This window comes from Polyodon spathula, chromosome 46 (assembly GCF_017654505.1).
Source record: "Polyodon spathula isolate WHYD16114869_AA chromosome 46, ASM1765450v1, whole genome shotgun sequence".
Lineage (NCBI taxonomy): Eukaryota > Metazoa > Chordata > Actinopteri > Acipenseriformes > Polyodontidae > Polyodon > Polyodon spathula.
Genome location: NC_054579.1, coordinates 2,017,030 through 2,043,715, shown reverse-complemented (window position 1 = coordinate 2,043,715; position 26,686 = coordinate 2,017,030). Strand labels below are relative to the sequence as shown.

At 43.1% G+C, this 26,686-nt stretch overlaps 2 protein-coding genes across 3 annotated transcripts; one reads left to right on the top strand and one right to left on the bottom strand.

The window, feature by feature from the left end:
- Positions 1 to 102: 102 nt before the first annotated feature.
- LOC121306105 (zinc finger protein 45-like) lies at positions 103 to 10,266 on the top strand. Of its 2 annotated transcripts, XM_041237814.1 has the most exons (4): positions 103 to 450; positions 4,288 to 4,496; positions 6,356 to 6,405; positions 8,678 to 10,266. In XM_041237814.1, the coding sequence occupies exons 2-4, from the start codon at positions 4,291 to 4,293 to the stop codon at positions 9,943 to 9,945; spliced, it is 1,524 nt and encodes a 507-aa protein (XP_041093748.1). In that variant the 5' UTR covers positions 103 to 450; positions 4,288 to 4,290; the 3' UTR covers positions 9,946 to 10,266. The 2 variants fall into 2 exon arrangements, with proteins under 2 accessions (XP_041093748.1, XP_041093749.1); XM_041237815.1 differs by lacking the exons at positions 103 to 450; positions 6,356 to 6,405 and having other exon boundaries at positions 4,404 to 4,496.
- A 583-nt stretch (positions 10,267 to 10,849) lies between these two features.
- On the bottom strand, positions 10,850 to 25,288 carry LOC121306092 (disks large-associated protein 5-like). The gene is made up of 14 exons (XM_041237795.1): positions 25,284 to 25,288; positions 24,938 to 25,095; positions 24,468 to 24,535; positions 23,392 to 23,663; positions 20,352 to 21,176; positions 18,160 to 18,248; positions 16,752 to 16,912; positions 15,042 to 15,143; positions 14,367 to 14,586; positions 13,728 to 13,911; positions 13,399 to 13,456; positions 12,889 to 13,096; positions 11,491 to 11,552; positions 10,850 to 11,142 (listed from the first exon to the last, which is right to left on the bottom strand). The coding sequence occupies exons 1-14, from the start codon at positions 25,286 to 25,288 to the stop codon at positions 11,038 to 11,040; spliced, it is 2,517 nt and encodes an 838-aa protein (XP_041093729.1). The 3' UTR covers positions 10,850 to 11,037.
- Between the last annotated feature and the right edge of the window lie 1,398 nt (positions 25,289 to 26,686).

The window sequence follows — 26,686 nt, the reverse complement described above, 5'->3', positions numbered from 1 at the left end:
CAGTGCGCAGGGGGTGAGGAGCGCAGTGCGCAGGGGAGAGGAGAGCAGTGCGCAGGGGAGAGGAGAGCAGTGCCCTCGGTGAGGCATGCTGGGTGAGCCTGCAGTCTGCAGCGATACACAAATCAGAAAGCATGCATTGCACTATTAAGACCGTCCTCGGGAGGGTGATTGGATAAAACAGCAGGCACTAACAATGTTTAAACCAATTGAGAAGATTTTCTTTGATAACATCAACCAAGCCAGATGCTAAGGGCTTTCCGATTGGGTTAGAGCATTACGACTCAATTATCAGACAAGCTGCGCTCGCAATCAATAACCAGTGGTTTCTTCGGTAACGTGTGTTGTTATTTATTAAAGTGTTCACAAGCAGAAGCTGCAGAAAACAATATAACAACAAAGAATAAGGAAGCCGACAAGACCCCACTTCTGTGGATAGGCGGTTCCTCCCTGGTGAGAAATTACGATTTTAAAAAAAATATATAATCAAACGTTTAATTTTCAAGTTTTAATGTACAGGCTAGCTAGCTAAGCACTCCATTTTAAATGAGTGGAGTTGTCATAAAGTTTGTTGGTTATCTGTAGGCCATATGATATAATGACAGGCCTGTGAAAACAACAGCAGCACGACACGCTAAATAAGTGTGTGTGTGTATATATATATATATATATATGCGGTTTATTATTTGATCACAGAAAATCCTTAAGAAACGATATATGTCTTGTTATTTAAGTGATTCAGAAAAACAATTCCAGGTTGGTTTTTAAACGCCCCCCTTAACTGCAGAGGCAACGCTATGCAGCTCAGGTAGAACAAACACACACAAGACCTGATTTTAAATGCTTTGTTTCATAACGAAAATAAAAACCAAACTGGAAAGTTTAGAATAACAGCAATTGTAGAGAAGTCACTGGCTTTCATGTTCAGTATTCATAATAAACAAAAACTGAAAATGAATAGTTGTAAATGTTTGCTCAGTTCTAACGTAATTAAGAACATAAGAAAGTTTACAAACGAGAGGAGGCCATTCGGCCCATCTTGCTCGTTTGGTTGTTAGTAGCTTATTGATCCCAAAATCTCATCAAGCAGCTTCTTGAAGGATCCCAGGGTGTCAGCTTCAACAACATTACTGGGGAGTTGATTCCAGACCCTCACGATTCTCTGTGTAAAAAAGTGTCTCCTATTTTCTGTTTCTGTAAAGCAAAGATATTTACTTGTACTGTATCTCTTGGGCAGTGATGGGGCTGATCCATCCCTATATGTGATGTTTGAATTGATGAGGGAGTCTAGAAAGCACCTGCTTTCTGGTGTGAGGAAGACACACTTTGAGCACCTGAGAACATCGGAAGAGTTTGGGAATGAGAAAAGGCCGTTCAGCCAATCGAGGCTCAACCCTTGTGGGCACAGCATTCTCCCCTACTGGAGGGGGCGACTCATTATAGAGCACAGACTCTAGTCTTTTATTTGGTCTGTTGTGGTTGCTGTATTGCCGCTGACAGCAAACACTATTCTGACGTATTTGTTTTACTGCATTTGCTGTACTAAATTTGAATGGATAGACAGGACAGCGAGGAAGCAGAGTAGTCTGTATTGACAGACAATATTTAGAGGGCATGTACAAGAACAGACATTTTCTTTCAACAGCAGAAAAAAAGGTAAAATACACAAATACTGTATTTGCGTATTTTTGGGCAGATTGATTTGGAACGGTGATTAAGCATAGTTTGAAAGATAACATTCGAGATCCTTTATCATGGAGTTAAATCCTCGTATTGACCAATCAGGTTAAAGGAAATCTCAGATCCGTTTTCTAATAGTGGTGTCTTGGGTTAACTATCTAGACCGTTTATGATTTTATAGACTTCAATCAAGTCCCCTCTTTCCCTTCTTTTTTCTAGTCTGAAAAGATATTGAATTGTTTTAACCTGTCCTCATAGCTCGTGTCATCCAGCCCTGGGATCAGCCTTGCTGCCCTTCGCTGTACCTTTGAGTGCAATGAAGTATTTTTTGTATAGTGGTGAACAAAGCTGTACACAGTATTCCAGGTGGGGTCTAACTAGGGCATTGTATAATCGTAGCATAATCTGTCTAGACTCGTATTCCACACTAACTGCAATATAACCTAACACTCGATTTGCCTTTTGAATTGCCTGACCACACTGGTGAGACACTAATGACTCCATTATAACCCTTTTCAAAGTCCTCTTTCCCTATTTCCGTCCCGTTCATTTTATACTTCTAATCTGGATTATTGCGCTGGGATTAATCACTTTGAGTGCCTTTGCAACCTCATTGTTTCCTTGTTTTCTTTTATTATGTATTGAAAATATTATCAAAATATTGTTACTTAATTTAATCTTTGCATGATGTAGCTTTTAGCAACAATCAATGTGTGCTTCTCTGCAATTTGTATGGTGTAGCTTTCAGCATCACAATCCCATTTACGCAAATTAAAACAGCGGGATCAATTAAAAATTCTCAAACGCACCCTTATGTGTCCTTGATGATTTTATAAGTGTATATATATATATATAAAATTTATCAAACTATCAACAGATTCTCCAGACAAAGAGGAATGTTTTTGAAGTCCTTGGCAGGCCGTGCCCTTTGCAAGTCCAAGTCTGAAGGGCTGTCCCGCCTCCTCACGTTGCAGCATAGTGAACCCCGGCCCTCATTGGATTGGAAAATGTGCTGCTTGCTGCCAGCATTGTGCATTAACACTTAAATGTTATTGTCTAGGGGAAAGATTTTGATGAGTTATATTTTGTTACCTTCAGGCACCTGCATGTGATAGAGAGTGAGTGTGTGAGTGCTGTGCAGTCCCGTTGCTGTGGGTTACAGGAGCAGCCCTCTACAGTTCAGAGAGGGCTAAAACATTTGGACACGGGCATAAATTAATCTAACATAGGTTCTTATCTTAAATACTGCCTTCCTGCGAGAGATTTATATATATATATATATATATATATATATATATATATATATATATATATATGTATATGTGTGTGTGTGTGTATGTGTATATGGATATATATGATTTTAACACAGGTGGAGGCCACTTAATTTGGTGTGTGATTTTGAAGGCGATTGGTTACACCTTTTTTAATTAATTTTCTACACATTTCTAGAATATATTTTTCACTTGGAAGTTGTGGGGTAGGATGTGTAGATAAATGAAAAAAAAAAAAAGCATTTAATTCCAGGCTGTAAGGCAACAAAAGGTGAACATTTTGAAAGGGGGTGTAGACTTTCTAGGCACTGTATAACCATGGGAAGAGTTGCATGAGCTCACTGCATTATCAGATATAATTATGAACAAAAGGAGTGGACTGTTGATTAGTAACTGAATAAAAAAGTGAATTAGCGAAGGCACCTGCAAGGCCACAGCATCTGTGCTGGTGTGAAGCGGACTTGTTTTGCCAGCTGAAGCGATAGAGATTAGAAGCAGCGCAGAATGACGTGCACTATTGAGTGAAACAAAGAAACGGTGATCAGAGATGTAAACGAGAGCTGTTCCAATAGAGGCAAGTTAGACTAGAGAAGGATGAAGTGAAGGCTGCTGTCCTGTCTCTTTGGAATAAGGAATATGCCTGCTCTGTATTTCTGAAACAGTGCTGATACAAGGCTTGTTTGACGAACCAGCTGTAGCAAGCAGATACATTGGGGTCTAATTCTCAAATAACACTCACATGATTGAGGTAGTTCACGCTGAGATAATGTACACTTGTAGATCTCTTGATCCACCCCTCCTGCAGTGCACTGGATGTGCCTGACCTGTGCACCACGATACTGGATCCCCAGCTGATGCACTGTCCTTGCACTTGATCCTAACATGTCATTGTAGATATAACTTGTTGTAATCCCAACTTGTTGCATCCTAGTTCGTATTGCATTTTAGTAGTATTTCTTAAAAACTATAGTCTATTTAAATATGAATCTTGCAAATGCTGCATTTTTTTCGCAGTTTAAGTTTTAGTTTTTACTCAGTCAAATGTGCAAAATTAAGTATTTTATTTAACATGGTTAAACTGGCCGTGGAGTGATGGCAAGTAAAGAATGAAAATTCCCAAACGCACCTTTTGTTTCTCTGCCACTGAGTCCTTCTGTCCTGCAAAGAGCTGAATTTACTGTTTTAGACGCACAATAAAACATGCAGTGATCAGTTTCCATCAGTACCGTTCAGTTGGTAGCAGCCTGTGTAAGTGACACATGCCAGAGGTCCAGTGGTTTAGAGGGGGGATCGGATATGACCGGTTCTACTGTATTAATAGGTTTGCACACTGTTTCAGACAATGCCAGCCATGTCTGAGAGGGTACTGGATAGATACCGCGTCCGGAGGCTCGCAGAGGCTGAATCCAAGGCCTGCAAAGTGGACCGAGTTCGGCGCAGAAGGATGGTGAACCTGGCCGCGGAGATGGAGCGCTGGAGGGAACTGAAACGGCAGAAGAACCTGCCCTCTGACGCGGCTGTAGCAAAGTTCCTGTTGGATGCGTACATGTAGGTATTACTGTACTGTTAGAGGAATCCATCTCTGCCTGTCTGTCTGTCACACTCTGCAGCGTGAAAGAGTAGCTGCCTTGGATCTTCTCACTGGACTCAGACTCATAAGCTCATATTTTCAGGGTTGGCAATAGACTCCTTGCATAGCAGGCTCATCCATTCTAGGTTTCGATATGAGCTTGATGAGACCCAGTGTATAGATAACAAGCTCAGGCGTGTCAGTAAATTTCTAGTGAAAGCAGGAATGGATCAGACTGTTATGCAATGGAGTATTATTTCTATCCTTGTGTTTGAATTATTTTTAATTAGTGTTGTATAGCATACCAAAAATGCGCAACATGAACCAGAAGGAAATAAAGATAACGGCTGTGAACAATTCCATCTTGTAACAGCAAAAGAACTGGCTAAGAAATTGTGGGAATGAGAAGAGTCCATTCAGCCCATCCGGGCTCATCCATTCCGAGCACAGCATTTGCCACTACTAAGGAATATCTACGAACAGGACACAATCAGAGTGTTTCCATGCATTAACGAAGTAGAATAAAACGCAACAAGAAAACTCAAAACATAATACATGCCTAAATGTGAAATTGTACATACTTGTTCTAATGCGTAGGCATCCTATAGACCTGATAGGGTTGAGTGGAGTCTGATAACATGTATAGTGTTTGCTGTGTAGTTTTACAGTACGTGATTGTGAGGACCCTCTGTGTGTGTGCGTGCGTGTGTGTGTGTGTGCGCTGCTTTATACAGACTCGTGGTGGAGGCAGCAGTCCATCTGTACACTGTCTGGGGCTGGTTGTGGTGATTCACAACTCGCACCTTTCAGGTTTGGGTTTGACATCGGACTGGACTGGTTTAACTGGTCCACACACAGGTCAGACCTGGGGTTAACTCCAGTTTTAATTATGTAAATTGGAATTAATTGGAACTTATTTTTTCGTAATCTCTTCGTTTGATACACGTGATCCACTGCATAGCGGAACAGTTTTGATGAATTACAAGAACAATGGGATTGTCAGCTTGATATTCAAATCAAATCTAATTACATTCAGCAAACAAAGGAAGAGCTAGACCCTGATCAGAGAGCAGCGGTTCAAATTAATTACACCTGACTTCAAACACAGTGCATGAGGACGGCTAGTTATGAGCTCTGTAGAAGGACACGCCTTTTCAAGCTGAATCGCACAGCTCCGCGTTGTGTTTTTCATTGAGCGATCACTATTCTCATATTTTCAACCACCTTTAGTGACCCCATTTGTTTAAAAAAAAAAAAAAAAAAAAAAAGTTCTAGTATGTTTCTGTATTTGTGCCTTTGTCATTTAGAATAAATGGAGTGATCATGTTAATGAGTGTAGTTTGTTACTTTTTAGTATAATTGTAATTGCTGCAGCTTAATTGTAATTGAATAAAATAACGTTGTAATTATAGTTGACCCCAGGTCTGCCACAGGTTAGGGTAATGATAATGTTTTAACTACATGATTATTTGATACAGTAGATTCTCACTAATCCAGTCCCCGTAATTAAAACTCACCTGCACCACTGCAGTGTGTAAAACATTGTATTTCGCACACATTTTTAGACAGACGTGGCTTGCAAACACCTTTCTGTACCAGATGCCTTGTTTTAAAATGAGTGTTTGCTAATACGTGCGTCTTTCGAAACTGCACAGGCTCTGTTCCAGCTGGTTCTGATTGGTGAGACTGTCATGTGGCTGCCTTGCTGTAGACGCAGCCAATTGGTTGGTTGGTTCCTTCATTGTATAGGTTAGGTTGGTGCAAAATCTCCCCTCCCTTAATTTTGTATTTTTTTTTTTTTTTTTTTTTTTTAAGAGTGTTTGCATTTTATTTCCAGGTCTATCGAAAGACAGCAACATGCTTCTCTGACTGGAAGCTCTTTAGAAGGTATGTAAATTGCAAGATCTCCTACTGTTAACCGCTCTCCTGAGTGAGTGTGTTTTGTAAGGCAATTCATAATGAGAGGGTAGCTGTGGAGGTTGCTAGGTAAAGAGCGCACTGGAAACAGTACGTTGGGAAAGTGAACAAATTGTTTATTTTGGCAACAAAACATTGAAGAAAGATAACTGTTTGCAGAAAGAAAATACTCTGGGGGGGGGGGGGGAAACTAAGCAAAAATAATAATTATCTCTGGAGTACATGACTACTCAAGCAAATCTAATTCTGCAGCTGTACTAGACTCCCTCACAGCAAGGAGACAATCTCTCACACTAGCACTAATTTCACTATCACTGAAAAAATACCCCATAAACATATATAAAATGAACATTTATAGCTTCTAAAATCTGACTGTTACCCCAAACCTCTCTATGGAGTGATGTCCCCCTCCATGCACTAACATTGGGCGCGCCCCCCTGCCTACTTCAGCCCTGGTTATGTGCGCTGTACCATATAGGTAATGCTTTGAACATGAGCATGTTAATGCTGACGATCATGTTTAGTTGCAAGCTGTCCGTGAGGGTTAATGGTAATGGAGGAGTGTGGTGGAGTGTCCCGCCCCTTTATGTTTATGTGGTGTGTTAGTGTTGGTGTTTATGTGTAAAATACACGGGATATAAATATGGGTTACGAGCACAAGTGTTTAAAATGTATATTTCTGTTTGGACAGGAGGATTGCACAGCACTTCACGTGCAGGTATGTGAGCACGGGGAATTGCACTTTTATTAATTCACATGCAGTTGTACCGAGACTCCAATTGCATGGTTGATTAGCAGTCGAGTCTCGGTACAGCTGCGTAAAAGCTGCGTGTTTTCACTCGCTCGGGGTTGTGTGTTCGGCGAGTGGAGAACGGATGGGGAGAAGGAGAAAATACAAAGAGAAGTAAATAATTGATTTCACTCGCCGTGTTTGTCTGTTCATTCACTTTTTGTTGTAGTGTTAGTCCGTTGTGTCAGAAAAAACAGAGGACCTGATCCAGAGACCAGTAGATGGTGCTGGTTCTTATACAGTGTAAAGACACTGATCTAGTCTTCCATATGGCAGTGGTAGAGAGCAGCTCCTGAACCCTGGGGAAAGCACCTGAGTCCTTTCATGCATGTGACCTCATAGGAGGATGTATACAAAAAATAACGCTCTTCTAGTCTTTATTTGATTACATATAGGAAAGGTTACAAACGAGAGGAGGCCATTTGGCCCATCTTGCTCGTTTGGTTGTTAGTAGCTTATTGATCCCAGAATCTCATCAAGCAGCTTCTTGAAGGATCCCAGTGTGTCAGCTTCAGACCCTTGCAATTCTCTTGTAAAAAAACCAAACAAAAACAAAGTGCCTCTGACTCCTATTTTCTGTTCTGAATGCCCCTTCATCTAATCTTCATTTGTGACCGCTGGTCCTTGTTTCTTTGTCAATAGCTTTTAGGATTTTGAATGCTTGAATCAGATCACCACGTAGTCTTCTTCTTACAAGACTGAATAGATGCAATGACATGCCTTTTAAAACCAGAATCATTTTTGTCACTCTTTGCAGTCTTTCTAGAGCAACAATATCCTTTCTGTAGCGAGGTGACCAGAACTGAACACAGTATTCTGGATGAGGTCTTACTAACGCATTGTTTTAACATTACTTCCCTTGATTTAAATTCAACACTTTTCACAATGAATCCGAAACTGGATAGGAGCAGGTAGACGCGGGGCCTGCTGTCCGTATCCTCCTTTTGTAAAAACTTGTGAAAAGTAATCATTTAATATATTAAACAATATATCTCTTAGATATTTTACTTCCTCCTTGAATGTTCTTTTGCAGTTTTATAATTCTGGAAAAACTTTTTGGAATTGGTTTTAGCCCCCTTGGCAATGTTCACTTCTATCTCTCTCTTGGCCTTTCTAACGTCCTTTTTGACTTGCACTGGCAGTTTCAAGTACTCTTTCTATCTACTTATTTCTTGGTCCCTTCATGTGAGCGTCATATTCCCCCCCTATATAAAGCAATAGAATTTCTTTTTTTATCATGGTCAAAAGCTACTTGTTTTCAATGTTTCATGGATCAAAGGGTTAACTGACACTTATCAAAAACAACACAGTTCTTAATCAATAAAAACATCACACTACTAGATCAGTTGTAACGAGAACCATGTGACATGATTACAAACATCATGCAAATGGAAGGGGACAACATTTAATAAAACAAATGACAAATCAAAGTGTCTCCTCTTCAAATCCCAGGTGCTGGCAAGATAGCTGCTGCTGAGCACATTGAAGATGAGGAGCCGGACGAGCTGGGGGCTGTGTGTCTGGGAGAGGAGCCTGCACGGCCTCCCGAGCTGGGCGCTGTGTTTCTGGGAGAGGAGTCTGCGCGGCCTCCCGAGCTGGGCGCTGTGTGTCTGGGAGAGGAGCCTGCGCGGCCTCCCGAGCTGGGCGCTGTGTTTCTGGGAGAGGAGTCTGCGCGGCCTCCCGAGCTGGGCGCTGTGTTTCTGGGAGAGGAGTCTGCGCGGCCTCCCGAGCTGGGCGCTGTGTTTCTGGGAGAGGAGTCTGCGCGGCCTCCCGAGCTGGAGGCTGTGTGTCTGGGAGAGGAGCCTGCACGGCCTCCCGAGCTGGGCGCTGTGTGTCTGGGAGAGGAGCCTGCACGGCCTCCCGAGCTGGGCGCTGTGTGTCTGGGAGAGGAGCCTGCACGGCCTCCCGAGCTGGGCGCTGTGTGTCTGGGTGCACGGCCTCCCGAGCTGGGGGCTGTGCATCTGGGAGAGGAAATGGAAAAACACACTGGGCCTCAGGCTCGCAGCACTGAGCAGAAACCACGCCAGTCGCTGAGAACTGAAGACGGGCGTCGCCCTTACCCCTGCTTTCTGTGTGAGAAGAGCTTCTGGGCTCCAGGAAAACTCCAAACCCATCACAGAGTCCACAGCGGGGAAACCCCTTACCTCTGTGCTGTCTGTGGGAAGAGTTTCAGCCAGGCAGGGTCTTTGAAGAGGCACGAACACGTGCACACAGGAGAGACGCACCTGGAAAAACACAATGGGCAGAAATCTCGCCAGTCACTTAGAACTGAAGTTGGGCGTCGCCCTTACCCTTGCTCTCTGTGTGAGAAGAGCTTCTGGGCTCCGGGAAAACTCCAAACCCATCACAGAGTCCACAGCGGGGAAACCCCTTACCTCTGTGCTGTCTGTGGGAAGAGTTTCAGCCAGGCAGGGACCTTGAAGAGGCACGAGCGAGTGCACACAGGAGAGACGCCGCATCACTGTCCTGAGTGTGGGAGGGGCTTCAAGTACGGCGGGGACCTGAATAGGCACAAGCGCACCCACACAGGAGAGAAGCCCAACCTCTGCCCTGAGTGTGGGAGGGGCTTCAGCGAGGCGGGGAGTCTGAAGGCACACCGCCGCATTCACTCTGGGGAGAAGCCGTACCAGTGCAAGGTGTGTGCGAAGCACTTCCGCTTCCTAATCAACCTCCACACGCACCAGAGAAGACACACATGCCGCCCTCCACGGATTCGTTGATGTCCACGTAAATTACCCAGAACTTGAAACACATGTCGATGTGAAGGCAGGTTATACTTCGGCTGTGCAGGACAACCAGCCTGGGGATTTTGAAGTATGAACCAGCCTTAAGGTAAAACCTAGTAAGTGGTTGTAACAGGGTCTTGCTTCTGGGTGTGTGCATTCGCTGCTGAGTGACAGGCAGGAGATCAAGACAGGGGTTGAAGTTGAAACGCCAGCGCAGGATTTAATAACGCAAACAGAAAGCGAAAGTAAATAAAAATGGTCATGTGACGTTACCAACTATGGTAATGCACAGAGGACGGCTACAGCAAGCTGTACAAAAAAAAAAGCAAAATAAAACGGCACAAAAAACTATCAAAATAAAGGTGCTGTAATAACGGCGTGCGCTACTCCCTAAGACATGGAGGTCCCGCTCTATACACCTCGCTTACTATACATTAGTGGGATTTACAATCCCTGAACTAATCTTCTCTGTTCAATCATAAACAAACCCCGACTACTAGCAGGGCTGTGGGCAGTTTTGCTTCTGATCCCGGGTCACTGTCACGGCGATCAGGATCACGCAGCCAGGTCTCCATGTCCGGGTAACGTGGATGATCTTTAGCCTGGTGTCCGTGGCTTTGCAGCAGCCCCGAGGTGAACAAACAGGATCCTGTAATACCTGTTTTTAAAGGTGTTGGTAACCCCAAGAATTAAAGCTGATTTTACTTTTTAAAAAGCTAGAAATGTTTCAGACCATTAGGGCAATTGGGGAAGTGGTGTGTTTGGTGGAAATAATAAATTAAAAATGTGTTTGTAATTATTGTAATAGAGTTGTGTGTGGACATTTGTGCTATTTATTTTGTACTGTTAATATTTAATTGATTGAAATAAAGGATATTAAATAAATCTGACAACCAGGTATAAAATGCCATTTTATTACTCAATTACTTTCATCAGAAATTGGCATGTGACAATAAAATAAGAAACCTTTATTTAAAAAACAGATTTTTCTTTTGATTTAATACTCAATACAAAATAGCTTTACTTTTTTTTTTTTTTTTTAAACTGGTTTACAACATATCTTACACGCCCCTCGAGTCTCTCCACCTAGCTGCTGGGAGGGGTAAACATCATAAGGTCCTGCAGTGCGAGTGACTGGCGGACGGGGTTTGTGATCATAGGTGTGAAGGGTAGAAACGCAGCAACTTGGGGCTAGAGACAGACAGACAGACAGACAGAGGAGAGTCAGCTACACTGGTTCAACATCTTAAAAATCAGATATTTCTATACTCTTATAAAACAGTTAATGACGTTCCAAAGGTAAAGGCACGGCTGCTTGGTGTACAGTACAATTGTGACAGGCAGGCAGTGTTTCAGTGCTGCAAAGGGAATTCCTTACTGCCTGCAGCACGGTCTTCATCCCAAGCCTCAGTGCTTGTCCACTGGACTGTTTCTTATAGCTTGCCAATGTCATACCGTGACTTTGCTTATCATAACATTCACTGGCATTTGAAAAAAAATATATAAAGTGATAGAAAGAATAAAAAGAGCAAAACTTACAGAAGAAATGGGGGCAACAGTGTCCATCATGTTCTTAATGACATCATTGCAGGGTGTATGAACTGCGAGCAAAATAATATAAAATAAAATTCCACTCCAATTTATATACACACACAGATTCTGATACTCTCAAATCATGTACTTGTACCAAGTTTTAAAACAATTGGATAAGTTATTTAAATATATGCACACAGGACTTCCACTATATCCCATCGGTGTAATCAATACAAAAGCTTTTTATTTGGCAAGTAAAAAGTAACAAAACTTAAATCTGCTGAGTGCTTGAGAGCGAGGAGGTTGTTTTGGGAATTACAAACCAGTATTAGCTAGGTGATTAAGGCACGTCTCACAGCGGAATTACAAAATTGCCAACACTTTTTCAAATCGTACACGTCACACAGATCTTGTGAAAACTCCAACTATGAGAAAGTTGAGAACAAGACATGCATTTATTGGCGATTGAATACAAACACCTCGGGCTGTGCGCGTCCCTGTGCGGGTGTGTCCCGTCTCCTCTAGCTGTGCGAGTACCTGTGCGGGTGTGTCCCGTCTCCTCTAGCTGCGCGAGTACCTGGGTGTGTCCCGTCTCCTCTAGCTGCGCGAGTACCTGTGTGGGTGTGTCCCGTCTCCTCTAGCTGTGCGGGTGTGCCCCGTCTCCTCTAGCTGCCCGTCTCCTCTAGCTGCGAGAGTACCTGTGCGGGTGTGCCCCGTCTCCTCTAGCTGCGCGAGTACCTGTGTGGGTGTGTCCCGTCTCCTCTAGCTGCGCGAGTACCTGTGTGGGTGTGCCCCGTCTCCTCTAGCTGCGAGAGTACCTGTGTGGGTGTGTCCCGTCTCCTCTAGATGCGCGAGTACCTGTGCGGGTGTGTCCCGTCTCCTCTAGCTGTACCTGTGCGGGTGTGTCCCGTCTCCTCTAGCTGCGAGAGTCCCTGTGCGGGTGTGCCCCGTCTCCTCTAGCTGCGCGAGTACCTGTGCGGGTGTGTCCCGTCTCCTCTAGCTGTGCGGGTGTGTCCCGTCTCCTCTAGCTGCGCGAGTACCTGTGCGGGTGTGTCCCGTCTCCTCTAGCTGTGCGGGTGTGTCCCGTCTCCTCTAGCTGCGAGAGTACCTGTGCGGGTGTGTCCCGTCTCCTCTAGCTGTGAGAGTCCCTGTGCGGGTGTGTCCCGTCTCCTCTAGCTGTGAGAGTACCTGTGCGGGTGTGTCCCGTCTCCTCTAGCTGTGAGAGTACCTGTGCGGGTGTGTCCCGTCTCCTCTAGCTGTGAGAGTCCCTGTGCGGGTGTGTCCCGTCTCCTCTAGCTGCGCGGGTGTGCCCCGTCTCCTCTAGCTGCGCGGGTGTGTCCCGTCTCCTCTAGCTGTGAGAGTCCCTGTGTGGGTGTGTCCCGTCTCCTCTAGCAGTGAGAGTACCTGTGTGGGTGTGTCCCGTCTCCTCTAGCTGTGTGGGGGGCACAGGGCTGTCCATCTCCACGTCCTGCAGTTGAAGTCCTGGAGAGGACATCTCCATGGCGTCCCCCAGGCAGGCCACACTGTCCCAGGGGGCAAGGCAGGTAGCAGGGGATTCCGATAACCTCGCCATGGGCTGCAGGTACTTCTCAAAGTCAAGCACCTGGAACTCCTGCTAAAAGAAAGACTGTTTAAACTATTCCAGGGATAGAAATAAAGCTCCCATTGCACAGCAGTTCACTCCATTTCTAATCAAGCACATATTAAAACCTGGAATGGGGGGAAACTGCTAAGCAGTAGGAGTCTTACTGCCATCCCTGTTACATGTAAATTTAATTGGGCAAGAGGAAACAACTTCAATGCAGTCTCCCCTCTATTGTTGGGGAGACAGAAATGGTATGACTTTACTTTACATGCCCCTTCATCACTTCAGAAATGTCATACACAGCTTGAAAATATGGTTTATTCACTTACAGTTTCTGTATTGGGTGACGTGGATAACACTTCTTGTGCAGCAACTCTGGGGTGAGCACTGGGAAATACAAAAGGATATACAAGCCAGTCTAAAACACCAATTTCTTTCAAATAAAAATAGAGCCATTGGGTTGGAGAGCAATTATATCTTTGGTCAATATCAGCTAGACCGTTACCTGACTCTTCTGAACAGGACTGCATGTTCATACAGAAGTTGAAAACAGTTTAGGACTGGCTCTAGAAAGACTGCAACTGCAGATAACTTGCCCCCAAGATTAGGGAGCAGGTGTGTATTGAATGGCATTCCACGCTGGTGGTCTGGTCCTTACCTGTGGTTCATCTCTTGTGTGTGGTCAGGAGAGCACGGGGGGCTAAGGGCTGGGGGAGAGCAGGGTCTCTTGGGGGTCTGGAACACGCTGTGTAAGGGAGAGCCAGTGGTCCTGGAGGAGGAGTTGGGCCCCTCAACGGAAACAGCGCGCAGAGGAGTGGTACAGCATCTTGAGATTCTCTTCCCTTAATGAGAAAAAAAAAAAAAGAAAGCATTTTACCATGGCTCCCGCCATACACCACCTGCTGTAAAATAGCAAACTCTTGAAACTCAAGGACATTCACAAATTCTAAATGTTTATTTTCTCTTGTGTGCATTGGCCTACATTGCAGTAAATTGTGGATATATTTGTACAAAAGAAAACTGCTAAATGAATGAAACTAAATCAGACCAGGTACCACATCAAAAAATTATAAAAAGGATACAGATGAGTTATCTACAGGAAAAGGAACAAAAAAACCTGGATAGCAGCGCTGATCCTTTACCGACAGACTAAAAGTGAGATCACGATAATCTCTTGTTCCAACCCCTCTGGTTTACACAAAGTCTTCTTACAAAAGAATAAATACAATAAATGGTATTGAACATTATATTTCCCTTCAGTACAGATCATTTAAATACGTATCTCAGCGTGTCTCACCTGGCTGCAGTTTGGCAGGACTCTCCACTTTAAAGAATCCGGCATCAAACACAACGACGGGCACGGTCTGCTTGGGGTCCTCCTCTTCCACCTTTCTCTGGAGCTCCGCCTCTTGTTTCCGAGCCTTCATCGCTGCCTTCACTGCGGCCAGTCTGCTCCTTGCAGCCGTGACACTCGAGCCCTCTGCCTTCCCAGCTCTCGAGGGGGGCGCTGCCTTCTTCTAAATTGGGGGCGGATAGGAACCACACACAGCTTCAGTACACTTTTTTAACCATAAGCACACTTGTCAAGGGTATACATTTCTATTCCAAAGCGTTAAAAAAACAAAACCAAAAAAACACAAAAGCACCAACTGAGTTCACGCATGGCACAATACTGGAATCTGTTCCTAGCCATTATAACTGCTTTGCATGAGACTGATAACTGGGAATCTGATATAGGAGTGCGGACTGTAGAAATGTCCTTCGCACCTCATTTCTCTTCTCGCCCTGTAAATAACTAAAAACGAAGATATTAACTAAAAGTGTACCTACACAGCAAGACCCAACTTTAGTTTTTTGAATAATTGGACACCACTTTTCATGGACACAAGACGGCAGTGTACAGTCAAACTGGTATAGAAGCAGCTTGAACCAGAGCCCTCAGTTTGCTAGAGTGTGCACGGGAAGCTCCTACCTTGACAGCCTTCTTGGCTCTGGGCTGGAAGTGGCTGATCTGCTGCCACCCGCTCTCCTGCAGTTCAGTCAGGTTGGTAAACTTCTTATTGACATCTTCCACCTGCCAGAGAGGGGGCACTGTTAGACTACCCAATACTTAATGCAACACAGGCAGCGCTTACAGAACTGTAGATATAGCAGACAAATATAGAAGCGTTCAGTAGGGTTACATTTAAAAACACAAAACTATACCGAAAGAGGAAAAGGTTTGGACACAGATTTCATTGGAGTGTTAATAGCTAAAACGCAAGTAGAAAAATAAGTTAGCAAAACGTTAGTCCTTTAGAATTTAAGCTAAAACGTGATCACAAAATATGCTTGAGAGATGTTGGCCTCAGTACAAGGTTATTTATAGAGCCCCGTGTTTTTTGCAAATACAAAAATAGCATGAAAAACTAAATGCAAATATAAAGCAAACATTAAAATGCCATTTTTAAATTGGGACGTTTATTAAAAAATAAGTACTTTAAAATATACTTGAAATTGTATTTGTCAAGGCTCAGCCATTACCAGACACTGTCTGAAAGGAAACTGAAGCTCTTAAAACATGTATACTTTATTTTTAGTTATATACATCTACTGAGTTACTTTATTAATGTGTATCTAATAAAAACATTTAAGAACATAAGTTTACAAACGAGAGGAGGCCATTCGGCCCATCTTGCTCGTTTGGTTGTTAGTAGCTTATTGATCCCAAAATCTCATCAAGCAGCTTCTTGAAGGATCCCAGGGTGTCAGCTTCAACAACATTACTGGGGAGTTGATTCCAGACCCTCATGATTCTCTGTGTAAAAAAGTGTCTCCTATTTTCTGTTCTGAATGCCCCTTTTTCTAAACTCCATTTGTGACCCCTGGTCCTTGTTTCTTTTTTCAGGCTGAAAAAGTCCCTTGGGTCGACACTGTCAATACCTTTTAGAGTTTTGAATGCTTGAATTAGGTTGCCACGTAGTCTTTTTCATTCAAGACTGAACAGATTCAATTCTTTTAGCCTGTCTGCATATGACATGCCTTTTAAGCCCGGAATAATTCTGGTCACTCTTCTTTGCACTCTTTCTAGAGCAGCAATATCTTTTTTATAGCGAGGTGACCAGAACTGCGCACAATATTCAAGATGAGGTCTTACTAGTGCATTGTACAGTTTTAACATTACTTCTCTTGATTTAAATTCAACACTTTTCACAATGTATCCGAGCATCTTGTTAGCCTTTTTTATAGCTTCCCCACATTGTCTAGATGAAGACATTTCTGAGTCAACAAAAACTCCTAGGTCTTTTTCATAGATTCCTTCTCCCATTTCAGTATCTCCCATATGATATTTATAATGTACATTTTTATTTCCTGCGTGCAGTACCTTACACTTTTCTCTATTAAATGTCATTTGCCATGTGTCTGCCCAGTTCTGAATCTTGTCTAGATCATTTTGAATGACCTTTGCTGCTGCAACAGTGTTGCAAGTGCTAGGCACAGTTTCCGTTTCTCTACAGACCAGGTCTATGGCCACGGCTGAGGATTTATTTAAAAGTATTTTTTTGTATAAAACCTCCCAATTTAAAAATGTCATTCTAAGTTTGCTTTGTAATGATTTTTCATTTTACTTGCATTTCGTTTTATTTTGTATTTGCTGAAGACACGGGGCTCTAAATATCCACTGAGAAGTGTTCCAGCTCACTTGGAAGTAGATCATATCCCAGAATCCCTCCAGATCGGTGCACGTCGTCTCCTTCTCTCCCCTCTTGAACTCGCAGTCGTCAACCAGCCCAGCAAACTGCTTGAACCGTTCAGCCATCAGCAGCCGCGCCTGTCCCACTGTGGTCCTCATCAGGTCTCGAACTGCAAAGAAACTCGCTCAGTCACTTCAGTGTTTGTACCAGTGGGGAGGACTGTGGATGCTAGCAGTACCTGCTTAGCATTTTTTAAAAGGTTTAATGAAATAATAAAACATGTAGCTTTTACAGTTAGCACTACCCAATGTTGCCTTCTGTAAGGTAGTCTGGGTCTTTGTTTATAGATTTAACCAAGCACGTTACTTAATAGAATTTTAAAAAAAAATTCTGCCCTGCATGAAGTCCAATACATTTGATTAGAGACTAATCAATAAGCAGATTAACCAAAAAGCCCCTCCCCCCTGCCTTCCACAAATGTGGTTAACTTCCAAATGCAAAAGGTGAAAAGTTCAAAACAAATGCATCGATTATTGATCGCCTGTCCTTAAATTTCCTGAGCTTCGATTACATTATTGGCGAATCAGTGCATCAAGTTAGAAGCCAGTTTGAAGTCTCCGGTTGCCGGCATGCATTAAAACCTTGAGGGCTTCTTTTAGTGGTATTACGATACAGAAACGTTTGCGTGTTGCTCGGATACACAATTCAGGCCTCTGCGTTTGCGCTGGATATACCTTGTGTAAAATCAGTTGAGTTCACTGGTCAGTCTATGCATTTTTTCAATATAACATATACAATAGTTTACAAGTACACAGCATATACCTTGTGTAATCATTTCAAAAGAATGCCAATATTAAAATTGGTTTCTTGAAGGATCCCAGGGTGTTGTTTCAAAGTATGTTGTGCTTCTTGAAGGATCCCAGGGTGTTGTTTCAAAGTATGTTGTGTTTGGATTATATGGCAACAGTATACAAGAAAAGCTGAATTTAGTATGGTCGTTAAATTAGTCAGGATTTGTGAGATTCACGTTTTGCTTTGAACTTAAAATGTTAACATTAATGAACAACAGATAGATATTACTTCTAAAATATTATATTTTTTATTACTACAATGTTAGAGACAGCTGATGCGTACGCACACGTATTTTCAGTTCTTTGTATTTCCTTTGTGTTACAATCTGAATGCAAGTTATGTCTTTTTGTTTAACTTATGCACAAGTGGTTTTAGTTATTGGACCTTCTGATTAAAAACCTAAACTTAGATTTGTTCTTTATTTTGAAAAATAAAACATTGGATAGAACATTTCCTCAAGTTCCTGGCAAGACATTTGAAATGTCAATGCAGAGAACGTGAGGAGTTCAAAGCTTGAAGCAGTGTGGGCTGGAGACCAGCTGATGCACACTGAGGGACACTCACTCTCCTCAGGAATCTCTGCCTCCTCAGTCCTGGGCTGCCACTGTTCAGAGAGGAGAGTCAATCTCTCCGCCTCCTCCTTCATAGCACCCCTGTGGAGAAACACACAGCCGTCACATTCCACTGACAGCAAAGCCTGTACTATCCATACCAGCGAGATCCCTCTACAAACCAGTGAGCACGCTCTCTTGTTGCACTGCAATGCAGCCCATCACAAGTATCATTAGTGTGTGTCTAAAAGCTTTTTATTTATTATATTTATAACGGCACTTAGCAAGGCACATACAGCTGCCAGACTCGGATTATAAATAACATTTTTAAATAAAAGAACACAATACAAAAGCAGCAATTAAAAAAATAAAATTAAACAGCTGAACTAGCATGGTCAATGGATCCTCTATAGAAGCGTTTCCCATTGAATCTGTTCAGTCTTGAACAAAAGACTACACGGCGACCCAATTCAAGCATTCAGAATTCTAAAAGGTATTGACAGTGTCGACCCAAGGGACTTTTTCAGCCTGAAAAAAGAAACAAGGACCAGGGGTCACAAATGGAGATTAGACAAAGGGGCATTCAGAACAGAAAATAGGAGGCACTTTTGTACACAGAGAATCGTGAGGGTCTGGAATCAACCCCCCAGTAATGCTGTTGAAGCTGACACCCTGGGATCCTTCAAGAAGCTGCTTGATGAGATTCTGGGATCAATAAGCTACTAACAACCAAACGAGCAAGACAGGCCGAATGGCCTCCTCTCGTTTATAAACTTTCTTATGTTCTTAACCCTGGTCCTGGGGACCCCCTGTGTCTGCTGGTTTTCATTCCAGCTAAGATCCCAATTACTTAACTAGACCCTTAATTGAACTGATCATTTAATTAGACCATTTAAGTGTTTTTAGCTCTTACACATTTGAAAACAAAGCAAGCTATATTTTTTATTTATTATTTTTTAGTAATTTGAACTCTGCAAGTTTAAGAGCCGAAAACAAGAAAAAAAAGAGGCTAATTAAGCAAATGCAGTTCAATTATGGGTCTAGTTAAGTAATTGAATGCTCATTTGGAATGGACCAGGATTGGGAAACCCAGATAGAGTAATGCATGACCTTGTGGCAGGGCAGAAGCCTTGTTGCTACAGATAGTGTGTGTAGGGGGAATGTAAGAATGGCAGGGATGGGGTTAAATCTATTCTTGTCAGTAATCACAGGTGTGGCCATTCCCCAATTAGGTAATTGGCGAGTGGCCACGTGGATAAAAAGGAAGGAGACATCCAGTGTCTGGTGGAGTTTGGGGATAAGTGTTTGTGCTGTGACCTTTTTTTTTGAGAGCTTGGTTAGTGAAGGCAAATGCCCAGCCTGACAGCAAAATTGTTCTGTTTAGCCTTTTATTTTGGCCCTTGTGCCTGTGTTTAATAAACGTACACATGAGCTTAAGACTGCAGCTTTCTGTCTCTGGGTCTCTGTCCTGTTGGCAACAGCTTGGGCCGTGACGCTACCCTGTAAACCTAAAAATGCAAGTAATTAGAACACAAGAATATAAGAAATTTTATAAACGAGAGGAGGCCATTCGGCCCATCTTGCTCATTTGGTTGTTAGTAGCTTATTGATCCCAAAATCTCATCAAGCAGCTTCTTGAAGGATCCCAGGGTGTCAGCTTCAACAACATTGCTGGGGAGTTGATTCCAGACCCTCACAATTCTCTGTGTACAAAAGTGCCTCCTATTCTCTGTTCTGAATGCCTCTTTGTCTAATCTCCATTTGTGACCCCTGGTCCTTGTTTCTTTTTTCAGTGTTGAATTTAAATCAAGGGAAGTATGTTAAAACTACAATGCATTAGTAAGACCTCATCTTTAATATTTTGTTCAGTTCTGGTCACCTCGCTATAAAACAAGATATTGCTGCTCTAGAAAGGCTGAATTAAACTGCATTGCTAAACCAGTAGTACTTACTATTTCAGTAAGAAATCCAGAAGGTACCAAAAAGATTGTGCAACTGACAAAGCAACAGTGTAGGTCAAACATTTAGTGAATGGTTAAAATAAAGAAAGTACACATTTAGGTTTTTTTGCAGCCCCAGATAAGCAGCAGTCTTGGAATACCCAATGTTATTTGTGCTTCTATGAAACTAGCCATTAAAACTGGTGTTGGAGGGAGAAAGCACTATCAACCGTGGGAACCCACTTGCAGCACGGAGGTTACTGACCTGAAATAGGGCACATCGTGTGGTGGCTCAGCAGGCTGTTCCTGCATTCCCCTGGAAGCAGAGCTCAGGGCGTCACGCTCTCCTCCTGGGACCGGAACAGACTGATCCTGTTGACTGGAAGAAGCAGACCCTGCCTGGCTCTCTCTACTGGGAGAAATGGCTTGTGTTCGGTCATCTTTATTGGGAGAACTTAGGGCTTGGTCAACCTTACTGGAAGTCTCTTCCAATGTATGGTCATCTTTATTATGGGGACAACACACAACTGAATGGTCACCTGCCATTTCTTGGTCATCTTTCCTTGGAGAAGGCATCTTCTGGTGGTCAGTTTTGCTCGGAGAAGACACCTCCATGTCTTGATCACCTTTCCTGGGAGAACATGCCACCTCTTGGTCAACTTTCAGGGAAGCAACTCCCAATTTCCTTGGAGAGCCCAGAACTCCTTGTTCATCCTTCATGGGAGAAAACATCATCTCCTGGTCATCTTTCCTGGGCGAACTTCCAAATGCCGGATCCTCCTTACTTGAAGTCTGCATATCTTGATCAACTTTCAGGAGACAATCTACCATCTCCTGGTCATCTTTTCTGGGAGAAAATGTGTCCGGAATAGTATTCCCAGCCTCTGCTGTGGGACTGGGAGCGAGATTCTCACTCTTAGAAGAATGCAGACTGTTATCTGGAGACCGCAGGGCAGCATCAAGGCGCTCACTGTCAGGGGTCTCCTCAGGGGGAGCTCTGGAGTTGGAAGGCTCAGGTGCCTTGCAGTCAGGCTTGGGGAAATGCACTTCGTTCCTCAAGTCAGTGACTGCAGTAGGTTGGCAGCTGCCACTGGTGAGGGGGAGAGAACGCAAATAGAGGTGGTTAAATGGAATAAGGAATCTCGAGTTGTCAGCAGTCACAGGCGAATGAATTGATATTTCATCCTTAATCTATTTATTTCATTCATTCATTTGATTATATATATATATATATATATATATATATATATATATATATATATATATATATATATATATATATATATATAAAAAGGAAGTATTTATAAAGTTCTAAAGTAAAAACATATAAAGTCAAGTAGACATTTCTAGCTAATGCTTTCGGTGTAGGGATGAAATTTGCACTGTATGATAACCGTTAAATACAGTGGTAACCTTAATATGACGGTATACAGTACATCAAGCAAGCTATAAAGGCTTAAATGAAGAAAGACTAATGTAAATCATTTAAAATTACTGTCATTCACAAAAATAAAAACAAACAAATCCCACTTCCTTTCATGGAATGATTTAAACATTTGGTATTTAGTATACTATACCAAATAACTTGGTATGTTTCTTTTTATAAAGACAATCCGAATTGAAAAAAAAAAGTCGTACGCTCAGTTATGCTTCAACAGTACTAAGATCTGTTTGCTCAAAATTACGTGGTGCTGTAGTTTAAAACATTAACGTATAAAATTAAATAAAATAAAAGAGTTTAGCTGATTGTAAATAGAATTGGGAAATGATCGGTCCTATTGCTTAAAACACAAACATGTACCACAGGTTATTATTTAAGAGCAGAGATGAGTCGTTTATTTTTTCAACCGGATTATTAAAAAAATAATTATATCTATCTATAGGGAAAAAAAATAGTAAAACGTGTAATTGGATTTATAGCTACACGTCACGACATTGCACAGGTAAGCTTCCAATGATTATTACACACGTGGAGTTTGTGTAAAAAAATAAAAGATTTTTTTCACAAAGCTAAGAAAATTGGAATACTGTTATAACTTGTTTAAACAAAACTACGCTGATAATAAGTAGGCTATCCTGCTGCAGCCGGGGTCTGTGCTAATTTTAATTGAGACATTGATCGTGTTCTTATAGCGCAGATTTCCGCAGCGCTGCACAGAATCGCAGAGATGCGCTGTAGATATCACTCACAGAAATCTGTGCAGATTCTGCAGAGCCCAGCGCAGCTTTGAAATGTTACTGCGGGAGGCGGGCTGTGAACCAAAGGGACGATGCAACGATCACGAGTGACCTGCTAATCGTAAATAACCACTAAAACTACTGCTGCCACCTTGTTAGCGGAGGCGAACGACATTTTATCATTAAACAATAAAGCCGTGAACAGCCTCTGGGTAACAGAACGCAGCAATTGAAACGTGTATTCTGTGTCGTTGACAGTTTCCTTCAACACCATTATCAAAATACAGTATCAGTTCACAAAAAGATCCAAGGCTGCAAGTACCATCGCTTGATTTAGAAGTGCGTTTGCAATTGGAAAATGTGTTAACCTTTATATAAAGGAATTCTGATAACTGCAATGTAGAATAAAAGGAACTGTATTAATACCATAATGTACCTAAACCACGGTGAACCGAAAAACCAGTATACCACCCACCCATATTTCAGGGACATATCGATGGGATTTTTGAATGAACCATTGTGATTTATAGTACAAATTCACGCTCCTCTCCACATGCATTGTGCTTGAATATCAGCTATTCACATTCATCATAAATTTGTTTCTTGCTTATGTGACTTGAACCAGTCATACCTCGAAGCCAAAATGTCAAATACATGCAAAATCCGCAAGCACACATTCCTCTTAAATGTCTCAATGATCTCACTCAAATTTTACCATTTGAAGGTGGTGGAATCCACCTCTCCCAGGGATGCAAGATTCAAAACTAATTTCAGCAGCGAGAAAGACTTCTAGCCAAAACATTTGCCACTGAATTTAAAATTAGTATATACAGCACAACACACCAAGGGTAGCAAACATTTACACTAGACATGATTAATTCCATCTCAGGCTTTCCTGCTTCATGATCGATTATGCCAAACCACATGGCCGCTGGATGAGTGCAAGAACACTGAAAATGCCAAAAATCTAGAAATAAATTGGTTAATTGAAATGCACAGATCCAGCCAGCCGGATCAAGGCAATGAGTCCTGGGCAGTTAACTTCTCCTACGCCAAGAACAGAAGATGGAATGCCCCCTTGTGTTTTGAGCCAAGGTGTAACCAGTCCAGGAGGGCTGGCGTGTTACCTCTTGCCCCTCTGCACTGGGCTCCAGTGGAAGGTGGGCCTCAGGAAGGCACTGGCGCTGCATGGGCTCATGGGAGTCAGGCGGTGTGCAGTGATCCACGCTGGCGGCTGGAACACGTAGTTGTCAGGGGCAAAGGAGGGGGGCTGCTTGCTCTCCACTGGCATGGAGCTCTTCTCTGCTGGCGCGCTGGCTGGCGTTTCTCTTTCCTCTGAAGTCTGAAGGCAGATCTCGGGGGCATGTTCTTCCACCTCCGGCACAGGAACCGTGCGACTCTGCGAACAAATTATACAAGCAAGACTCTCAACACGCCTTCAGCCGCAAAAGAAAGCGTGCAGGTGTAAATAGATACAGTGCTTCAGGGCTGCCACAGCATTAAAATGAGGTTCAGTGCTTCTGTTAAATATATAAAGCCAGGTAGTTTGTGAAAGACTGAGAACTTTTAATTTTGTCTGGGGTTGTCATCCCAAAGCATTGAGATGTTGTTTCTTTGAAAGATGCAGGGCTGTAAGCAGAATGGATTGCGACTTGTATCACAAAACCTCAACAGTCTCAAACTAGTCCAGTGAATCTGGAGGTATATGGCAACCCCAGGAAGTTCATTCAACAAGGCTGGAATGGTTCTTTAGCACAAACCATCCACTGAGCCATATTAAGAAGAGCAAACTTAACACTGCAAATAGCGTGCAGATTGTGTCCAACGCTTACTAAATGTGCACATCACTTAGTAAGCCTATAAACCTACATCACCAAACTTAGTCTAATAACACGCAAGCTTGAAAGGCACCAGTCAGATGCACAGCGCCATCTACAAACTTAGACATGCCAGGACGCGTCAGCAGTAAGATTTGCTTTAAGACATTTCTGAACCTTCACGCCCCCCCCATCCCCCCATCCCCCCAGGATACATTATGCCCCCTATGTGAGGGGCACACACCCCAGTTTGAGAACCATGGGCTTGGGGTATGTCCACCAACCTAGGTGATGTGGAGCATGTTGGTAACTGTGCAAAAGCAATATAACACATTGTCAATAAGGACAGCAAGCAAATGCATAGAATGGGAAGATCATAAGATTACCTCTTCTGTAACTTGTGGATCTTTCACTGGCTTCTTTTTCAGCTCTGTCTCTTTCGCCTGCCCTTTAGCTGAAAGGGATCAAATTGTTACTGGTGTACGCCAACAGCAATTCCACTTGCACTGCTTCTGCTTGCACTCTGCTAACAAAAGCACCTCTACAGGGGCTGGTTACATATTTTTTGTTTTTTAAAGTTTCTTAATATCACCTAGTCAAAGGTATACTTGATTCAATGTAATTAAATGACAATGGTTGGCACAAATATCATGAAGTTAGGAGGTGTGGACTACCTCAATATACAATGCCTGGACATAATCTCAGGCCCCCTTCAGTAGTAGTTTGGATCCTCAAGAAGGCACTATGCATTTTAATCTTCCATATGTCCCCATATAAAGACTAGAAGAGTTATCTATTTTTTTATAAATCTGTTCCCATACGAAGTAGCCTCATTGCACCTCCGAAACAGCTGTACCTGTGGCCGCTCGGTGCGAGGACCTGGTCTTCACGGTCACAGGAGCGGCACTGGGTTTGGAGGCTCTAGTGACGGGAGCTCGGGTCAAGGCTGGCTGAGGCACTGCCAGGACACAGGAAGGGGAAAGACAGAATACCTGTAAAACAGCCCTCTCAATACTAGGGGTGTAACAGTTAATTGTGTGTCAATGAATCGTCATACTTTCTCTACAGGAGATCACTAAAGGTATGTACTATGACCAAAAGCACAACAGCTTATTGTAGTTCACCAAGTGGTTCTTGAATGAAGAATAACACTGGGTTATTATCAGAACTCTGGTTCACTGAAATAGAAATGTAACCACTACCTCATGGGTATTAATCCTTTAATACCGTCCAAACTGAATAGATATCAAAAGATACTCATCGTGGCTTGTGACAGTCATGGTATAAATGAGCACTGACACAAACAGTCATTATTTTTCCTTTAAAACCGCTGCAATATAGACGCAGTGACCTTGAAGGTTAATGGTTACATTTCTAAATTTCAGGGAACCGGGGTTATGATGATAACCCAGCATTACGCATCAAGAACGAAATGTAACCATTAGCGCCAGGAAATGCGCTCCTGGGGAGACTGAATCAATTTTATTATGACAAGCCGAAACAGCTACCAAACAGACCTTCAATGTAGAGAGGGATTTCCCCTCATCAAAAGGTCCTGTAAAAATTGCAGTATAACTGCCATGGGACAAGTTGTAAGGTCAGACCCCTTAGGCAAACACCGCAATTGAAAAACAACCCACTGCACTCTGTCATTCTGTAAGGTGCCAATGACCCTATTGGAAAGCCCCAGACTGCTCAAATGTTGCCGTTCAGGGGGCAGACCCACAGCTGCATGCTCGATGGGTCAGGATGCCACAGTGTCCCTCGAGCCAGACCGAGCAGGTCGTGGCGTTTTGGCAAGCTCCATGGCTGGCCTTTCAGGAGCTGTATCAGGGTAGAAAGCAGCATTCTCCTGGGCTAACAGCACCCTGGCCCGGTCCTGCCACGGGGGTGGTATACTCCTTGCGTTTCCCTGCCGTTCCGTATGGCACCCCATTTGAGGGTGGACGCATCTGTGGCGATAACCTCCCTTCTGGTAACACTGCCCCAATCACAGGCGAGCAGGCTGTGTCCACCAGGATAGCACCTGCAGGCAGTGCAGAGACAGTCAGAAATAAACGGTTCAATGCAGGCTGAAAAATCCTGCTGGTGGTGAACCAGCCTTGGAGAGGGCACATGTGCAGAAGACCAAAGGAAGGGTTTGGGAAACTGCTGCCGTCAAGCCCAGGAGCCGCTGAAACAACTACTGTGATATTTCTGTTGAACTGAAAAAGCTTCAGACAAGAGGCTATTCTCGGCACTCTGTCTTCCGACAACATGGTCGTGGAATCCAGACACACTCTGAAATTGGAGGCTGTCTATGAAGGTGCAAGCTGGCTCTTTATACGGCAGTTATACGAGAGCGACCTTTATTAATAATACTACGACTTTCAAAAGCTGCAATGTTTTATTACATGATTTATGACATTTTAGAAGTATCGCGGTTGCTTATTTTCTGTAATACGGTAGCCTACCTAGCAGCGTGTGTGGATAACCTACTTTGACAACAGAACATTTATTGGTGACATGTAACAGAAAGGCTATTAGGTTGGAGTTGGAAGGTCAGAGGAGTACTCTACCAACGAATCAGAAGTGTGTATTTGTTGTTAAGGGGCGGGACAATGCC

Coding starts and splice junctions, on each gene's coding strand:
- LOC121306105 (XM_041237814.1), top strand. CDS start 4,291: ATGCCAGCCATGTCTGAGAGGGTACTGGATAGATACCGCGTCCGGAGG. Junction 4,497..6,355: donor TTCCTGTTGGATGCGTACAT/GTAGGTATTACT, acceptor TTTTATTTCCAG/GTCTATCGAAAGACAGCAAC. Junction 6,406..8,677: donor GACTGGAAGCTCTTTAGAAG/GTATGTAAATTG, acceptor TTCAAATCCCAG/GTGCTGGCAAGATAGCTGCT.
- LOC121306092 (XM_041237795.1), bottom strand. Junction 23,664..24,467: donor ATCCACAAGTTACAGAAGAG/GTAATCTTATGA, acceptor ATTTGTTCGCAG/AGTCGCACGGTTCCTGTGCC. Junction 14,587..15,041: donor GAGCCAAGAAGGCTGTCAAG/GTAGGAGCTTCC, acceptor CCCCCAATTTAG/AAGAAGGCAGCGCCCCCCTC.